General features: G+C 42.3%; 1 protein-coding gene across 10 annotated transcripts in view; it reads right to left on the bottom strand.

Annotated features, from left to right (window-relative positions):
* Positions 1-303: 303 nt before the first annotated feature.
* Positions 304-7,904, bottom strand: part of add3a (adducin 3 (gamma) a) — a 92,623-nt gene continuing 85,022 nt past the window's right edge. For 6 of the 10 annotated variants that reach the window (XM_029122545.2, XM_029122544.2, XM_029122546.2 and 3 more), the window contains 4 exons: positions 7,299-7,313; positions 6,712-6,835; positions 4,878-4,970; positions 304-3,559 (listed from right to left, as the gene is read on the bottom strand). In XM_029122545.2, the coding sequence (XP_028978378.1) occupies positions 3,309-3,559; positions 4,878-4,970; positions 6,712-6,835; positions 7,299-7,313 (483 nt within the window). In that variant the 3' untranslated portion in view covers positions 304-3,308. The remainder of the gene's footprint in view (positions 3,560-4,877; positions 4,971-6,711; positions 6,836-7,298; positions 7,314-7,904) is intronic. The other 4 variants (XM_029122548.2, XM_029122550.2, XM_029122549.2 and 1 more) reach the window with 4 other exon arrangements.

Raw genomic sequence — 7,904 nt, 5'->3', positions numbered from 1 at the left:
CTCCTTCTCCTCCAGTACGTCTCAAACCTATGACCAGAGCACGGCATGAGCATGGAGCCTGCATATTTGGCCAAGGTTATGCAGCATCATTAACTTTCTGATATGTTATATGTCATTAAAATCTCTATAATATATTATATATATTTACAGCATAGTATCTGTCCAGCAAGCAACTTTAAAAAGCTTACGATTTGTTTCATTGCATCACCTTGGCCGATCTTTTATGATCAAACAAAAATTTGAGTGTGATGTATGGATTATGTTCAACGTATATAAAACACTTAAAAGAATAATATGAGTGAATGAAATCCAATCTGAAATGACTTTATTCCAGCTACTGAAGATGAGGCGCTTAAATCACAGGGGGAAAAAATGAAGCATCCGTTTCTTAAAATACAGTTTTATTTCGTGAATTTACACTGATTAGCAATACATCTAAAAGCAACTCCATTAGAGAACCATTTATAATAGGGTGGGTCTATGTTCACAGGTCACCAGTAAGGTTTGGCTCATTGCTTGCATGCCAAAGCAATTATTTTCTTTTCCTTTAATGAACTGAAAAGAATGGAGGGTAGGGGTCTAGGCATTAGTTAGTAAAACAATGTGCACTCCATTGGTAGAAAGGAAGGAATAACAGAATGCAAATGCACATTTGATTAATCTGAGAGTGGTTGGTAAAATCTAAAACCGTAAATGTTTAATAAGAAAGACGAACGCTGGTAGACAGGACACAGAAAAGAGTGAACTGAAAACATCTCTCTAATACAAATGGAAAGACGGAAATGAAGGAATTTGTCGAAAAGGAGAACTGGTATGGTATGAAAATCAGTAAAATTTTGAGCAATAATAAAACAATGTATTATTGTCATTTGAGTCTCCCAGTAAACCTTAGGCTTCCCCAAAAAACATACACTTGACCACTGGAAAACTCACTAATTTGTCCAGCTTTCCAAGTGACTGTGATACCAAAAAGCTAACGACAGTTGCTAGGACTATTTACACAGCTAAATGGGCCTCTCTTCAACCTTTGCTCCATCCTCGGTCTTCATTCTTATCTCTATGTTCCAAATCCTATACTTCACATTGCTAGCTGGGATATTGGTGCATCTGGTATATGAACTATATAATAAAATAATTCACGGGCGAGTGTGGCGTGGCGACCAACTTTGGCTTATAAAATGGGGTCAACAACAGGTCAAACAAACTCTAGGTCAAACTCCCCATTCGTGACTTTTATCCTCCGGAGAATGAACCACACGGCATCCAGTTTGCTCGACTGACAACCTCATGAGAGGAGCTGTAGAGATGAAAATACAAAAGGAGATGACAATTTGAAGTCGATATTCTTCACACTTTCTCGAATTCTGACTTCAGAAGGACTTAAGGAGTGCCAGTTGAGATAAGTCAGCACTGTCACATTAATGCCAGTGGTATCATTTCCAGGCATCCAGGTCGCTCTAGTGGCTATGCAAACAACCACGACTTACAGGCTGCTAAATGAGCTGGTCATACGGGTGACTTAGCTGCTTTATGAGCAGTCATAAGGCTGACTCAAGAGGGGAATTAGAGGCCTAATGACGGTCCTGGTAGCATTCCGGCTAATTCTGACAACCCGAGCCGGCAGGACAGCATTCTGACACTTTGTCTTGTGACTAAAACGAGAAAGAAATGACAGTATGGCTTTAAGCGAAACATACATCAAATACACTCCACAGTAAAAACGGCGCCAGAACCATGGTCAAGGGCCAAATGTAAGCGTGACACAAAGTATTTTCTGACAGGACTCATTTTCCTCCACCGTAATTGTATCCTATGCAGGCTACCTGGTTATGAACCTCAACCTTCCACTGACTGTAGAATCTCCTTCATTGGTGAAACCACTACAAAGTGTTCTAGAAATAGCACAGTAAAAGCAGCACAATGAAATAAAAAATATATAGTTAAAAATCTATACCCAACATATCCAGTTTTCATATATCTCAGTTATATAGTATTTTAGTAATCGGAACAAGAAAATAATTTGAGAGAAACCTGCAGCCAACCCTACAGTAACCTAGATCAACTTATGAATTTGGATTCTTGCAAAACATGTTAAACATTGTGTTTTTCTCTGTAAAAGTATAGAAAGGAGTACAAAACTGAGTGAAGCTGGTAAACCAAATAGTTTTCAGTAAAAAAAAGAAAAGAAAAAGAAAATACGCCAAAGAAATATTTCATGAGATGACTTGTGTGTTTATGAATCTAAATTAGATTAAAATGCATATAAATGATAATTCTTCACTAAAACGTGATTGTTTTTTTCTTTCTTCCTTTTAGTTTGGCAAAAAAATGAAATCATTAAGAGAATGACCATGAAAAAATGCTATGAGTAGAGTGAATCAGCACCTGTCAGCAAAAAAGGTGAAGTTCAATAATCTAGCTAGCCAATAGATAGGTACTGTAAATACTGTTTCACTTTCAACAGAGAGAGCGGAAAGAGGGCAAATAAAAGAAAGAAGGATATAAGACAGAAGCAAAAGTAGAGAAGCAGGATTAACAGACAAACTCAAAAAGCTAGAGTGGGTTGAAAGAACAACAAAAAATTAAACCCTGTAACTTCAAAACCATCCTAAACCAGTATTCCAGTGTGACAATTACATTATGTGGCCATTCCCTACATATTTAAAAAGCAGACCTCATTTAATGACAGAGTAGTAGAAATAATAACATGGTAGTTGTTATGATTACCATAAGGGCTTAAAGGTTTTCTGTACGCTAGCTAGGTGTTAGCTAGTAGTCACACTGCCATTTAAAATACCACTGACGCATAACTAGACCTGCCAGTGTTGGCAGGTCATAATGAAGTAAGGAATATGATTGGCTGTTTTCTAATTCCATAATCAAAATCCACTATGTGCCAATGGTAGCGAATATTGAACATGGGGGAGGACCTAGTTCTACAGAATCTGGTTACCTATATTCCTTGGAACGTACTAATTTTAACCCAGGCCTTTCCAAAAACAATGATGCTGAACTATTAAGCAGAGTGAGATGAAACTCAATATGTGACTTTTTTCCAACCAGCACTTCTTTTTTAAGAACCATTTGTTAAAAAAATTAAATTAAAAACCAAAAATAAGACAACATTGGACATAAAAACCTAACAATAAAAACATGGGGGAAAAATATAAGTGGGTGCTGCCACTCTTGTATTTCCTCTAACTGTATTGTATATAGGCTATATTATCCCTCCATCTCTAGGCCTCAGTCTCCTCTTTCTTGTATTTCCTCTAACTGTATTGTATATAGGCTATATTATCCCTCCATCTCTAGGCCTCAGTCTTCTCTTTCTTTTTGTTCTTCTTGAGGAAGGAGGGAGTGCGGAACTTCTTCTTCTTCTTGTTGGGGGACTTTGAGGGCGAACTCTCGGGGGAGAGGGCGGAGTCTTCGATCTTCTCACCGGCGCGGACGGTGATCTCCACGCTCTCCACGCTCGTTGTCAGCTGACTGACCCGTTTGCTCAGCTCCTCGTTCACCTCGTGGTCGCCGCCGTCCTTGCCGTTCTGCATCGTGTGGTTATCTGGAGGAACAACAGGGGTCAGAGAGTCCAGGCATGCTGGCTAACCACTCCCGAAAAACAACCACAATACACCTGGTCACGGGTGCACAGTTCTGTTAGCTTTTTCCAAAATGCACAGTCGGATGGTTCTTAGCAAAAAGAACATGCAGACAATTGGACTGAAAATCTGTTTGGAAGATTATCTGTAGGAGAGAATAAGCAGGAAAACTGCAATTCACTAACTAAAATGTATATAGGTCACTTATCCAGAAACTCCCAACACTATACCTGATTCTGTTTCTTTTGTAGGCCTGTATGTTGAGTTGTTTTCCCCAGATAAATATTTCACGGTGCTAAATTTAACATGAACCCAGAGCAACCGCAAAGAAGGCATCAACAAATGACACCTACTCCACCTGAAGTCTAGTACTACTGTTTATACGACCAGTGTCTCTTTACTAATCGCCAACTCAATGAGCCGCTCATTCAACAGAGTAACCTGGCACACCCCGATGGTGACAAGGCTGTACCTAAAGTGGGACAAAGGCTCTGTACAATTTGTAACAACGAAAATAATAATCGCTAGTGCTGCATGTTCTGTTTTGCGTACTGTGAAACCCACACGCCAGTGTCATTTAACGGTGGTCATTCCTTCCATTCTGCTGTCTGTGTTCCTGTGACAGGTCTCCTTGGATGACCAAGCTCACTGCCCGTGTGAGGTCATAAAGCCATTAGAGGAAAAGGCCAATGGGAATCCAGGGAATCCAATTACGGCAGGGAAGGGGGTTCTTTACAAAGCACAGTTCTACTGTTCAATTTCAAGGGCTTTTCAGTGTGCTACAAAGACCCAAAGGGTGACATCAGAAGAGGTTGTGTGCAAAAATTGACCTGATTTGGACACCACAGGGGAATAACTTATTGATCTCAGTGTCATATATTCGGTGGTGTCTTACACACACACACACTCGTTTGTTGTGGGTAGCAGTGTTCGGTTTGAATGGTTGCATGTTGCTTGTGTGGTTACAGGTGCTTTGTTAACTTGACAGCAAGAAGTTCTACGGGAAGTAAAAAGTGAGTCATTGTTAACTGATTAGAAGGAACTGCACGCTGTTTTAACACACTAGGCTTTGTGTCCTTTTGAACATTCTGGGTGAAAGTGGAACCAAAGGAATCTAGAATGTTTTTTAAAGATTTTGTTTCAAAGCACCGCATAATCTTTCAAATTCAGTTTGGTTCACAGACAGACAGACAGACACACGCATGCAGGCACATACACTACACATTCTAACAGAAACACATTTCATTATAATGAATGATACAATCTGTCTCTGCGAGATACCTTCTTTAGCCGGAGTTATTTGCGGTGAGTGAGTTTGAGACAGAGACTGAGAGAGAGTGGAAGCGTCGTCTGAGGTTAGGTCGTGCTCGCCATCTGCAGGAGGGGGTGAAGGGTCAGGGGTGAGGGGTGAGGGATTTGTGGTTAGGGTGCCAGGGTGAGAAAGTGGGTTGGTGGGAGTGGGTTTGGGGGTTGGAGAGAGGGGAATGAGGGGTTTTGGGGGCAAGAGATTAGTGATGACAGACAAAAAAAAACACAAACTGAACAGGCACCAGGCTATGTTGGAGTAGACAGACAGCACCAATGTAAATAACATTACAGGCAAGAGAAAAGGCTAAGGGGTTAAACAGTAATTAATCTGGGCCTCATCACTGTACATCAATCCACTCAGTGCCATTACAACACATTAATTCCCCCAGTGGCGATGGACTTCACGGTAGCCTTGTGGACAGACAGTCGGTGATCCCATCAATATCGCGGTTTGAGTAATGCATTAGAGCCTTCTGCACAGAACAGAACCGCCGACCAGATTGGACGTCACAGAGGAGATGGGGATGGGGGGGGGGTGTCATGGCAACCGAGCCCACTCATTAGGTGGGCGTGAAAACCTGCTGTGAGCCGGTCTGGCTGTCCCGTCGGCCTTCCCGAGCCACCCTCAGGACGGAGTGGTGTTTGCGATGGGAGCAGCAAGCTGCGCTAGCACCCTGCCGCACAACAGGGCTATCAGTGTTCTGACTCCCAACTGACAGACAACTAAACAGGAAAAACAGGCCTCAACCGAGACTTCGTCACCACCACGGATAAGTATAGCTGTTTCCAAAGGTGACTAATTACAGACTATGACTCAGTTTACGACAGGGGGCTGGGGTCAAGGTTGTCGTTGTAGCCAAAGATTGTTGTTTTAGTGTAATTTCAGCGAGGTTTGTAGTTTTAGTGTAATTTAGGTGAGTGTTACAGTTTTAGTTGAAGTTGTAGTTCTTGTGTAATTCTAGTCAGGGTTGGAGTTTTATTGAGGTTTGTGGTTTTAGGGTGGGGCACACTGCAGCATTTATAGGCTTCGCTAATGCACCTCATGCTGAGTTTTGTTGACCACCCACGGCTAGTGGTTAGCCTGTAGCGATTAGCCTTGCTCAATGGCTAGGCACTAATCGCGACCTCTGAGTCAATCCATAAATGGGAGAAGAAACCACTACTAAAGGTCAGCGAGGCAGGGGGACTTGGTATTTATTGTAACTTCTACATGGCATTCGCTGCTAACAACTGCCAGTGTGAATGCGATGATCGCTAATCAGGCCTCGTATGAGGGTGGTGGTGATCGCTGTGGAGCGCAAACCAAGTGCCTACATGTACATGACCCTTAAGTGATAGATGTATATTTAGTGAGGGTTCTAGTTTTAGTGAGGGTTCTAGTTTTTTGTAGTTTTAGTGAGGTTGTAGTTTTAGTGAGGTCTGATGAGCAGGAGGATAGACAATGGCTCCAGGAATCATAGCAGAACTGTGTGGATCTGTGGAGAGGACTAGGCTTTTCTCTCTCCAGTTGATAGGTATTTTCCCTTCTTCCCTGAATAGCAAGTGGACAAGTGGCTCTGGAAATATATCAACAATTGTCTACTAAGCCAAGTCTACTAAGAAGTGTGGGAAAGACATGTGAAAGACAGATGGGGGAACTGGGGATCCCTGGATATCAAGCAGCTACTAAAGAGGGACAAGGACATGCTTTCAGAGGTCCAGGTGTTCAGCTGGTAGAATTGTCTTCTAGCAGTTCCTTGCTAAGCGCAAGGTTAGCCTGGACTCTGTGTGTGAGTGCGCGTGCATTAGGCGTGTGTCTCTCTCCTACCGCTCAGTCCCAGCTGTCTCCTCTCCACGTTCCTCTTGTACTCCTCTATCTCTCTCTCGGACAGCTGACTGAATGGATTGGGAGGCAATGGATCCATGTGGTCATCCTCAGATGGCACATATGGCTGCAGAGAGAGAGAGAGCGAGAGAGATAAAGAGGGAAAAGGTGTGTGAGAGAGTGAGAAAGAGTGTTAACATAAGAGGCAATAATACAACTCTGTGACAATATAACAATCACAACAGATCAGGAAAACACACACACACACACACACAAACCAATACTGAGGAGATGAATGCCCGTACTAGAGCTAGAATATAAAGTAATGCAGTGAGATTGAAACACACAAATGCCATTCCACAAATGCCACACTGAAAGATATTTTATTCCAGAACCACGCAGACTCAAAAGAAATGTGTTGAATAGACGTCATGGACAACAGAGATTGTGTTTGTGTGTGGCCACGCCAACATGAAAAAGTTCATGCCCCACCACAACAAACAGTGAAACCATACAGTGAGCTAACATCACTATGGGTTAAAAAGACACACCACTAATGTAGCATTCATGAAGACCATGAGGAATTTTACCTTAACAGGGACCGACTGGCCATTGAACAACAGACAAACACCATGTAGAGAACACTATTTAATAAACAATCACACCCGTTTTCTCATCACAAACTGATATCAGACATTGAAATAACAGACCGCTCTCAGACTATTCTCAGCTCGGACACTGGTTGAATTCATGTGACTATAGCCCCACCTGCTGGTGTGGAACGATAATTAATGTGGCACAAACACATAAAAGGGGTATTTGGACACTGAATGCTGATTGGCTAAAAGCCACGGAGTTAAAGGCCTGGGCTTTTGCCTCCTGTGTTCTGTTATCAATTCCAATAGTTATTTTGAGCTGACTTTAATGCCACTGGGTCGGGTGTTAAGAAATGAGCTCAACGTGACATTGTGTTCACAGGGCACACTTCATTTCACTGGCACAGGGTTGTGTGGTAACATAGGTTTGCATAACCCCCCCAAGCCCATGACAATCTGTCAGAGACCGGAGGGCTTTCAAAGTCCGGTGACGTCACCGGTATGAAACAGTTTACCACGGGAATCACAGAACATGTGTTTTCACTGCTCTAATTCAGTTGGTTAGCAGTTTATAATAACAGGAAGGCATTTTGTGGTTTG

Source organism: Esox lucius, chromosome 9 (assembly GCF_011004845.1).
Source record: "Esox lucius isolate fEsoLuc1 chromosome 9, fEsoLuc1.pri, whole genome shotgun sequence".
NCBI lineage: Eukaryota > Metazoa > Chordata > Actinopteri > Esociformes > Esocidae > Esox > Esox lucius.
This window is presented reverse-complemented; position numbering and strand designations above follow the sequence as displayed.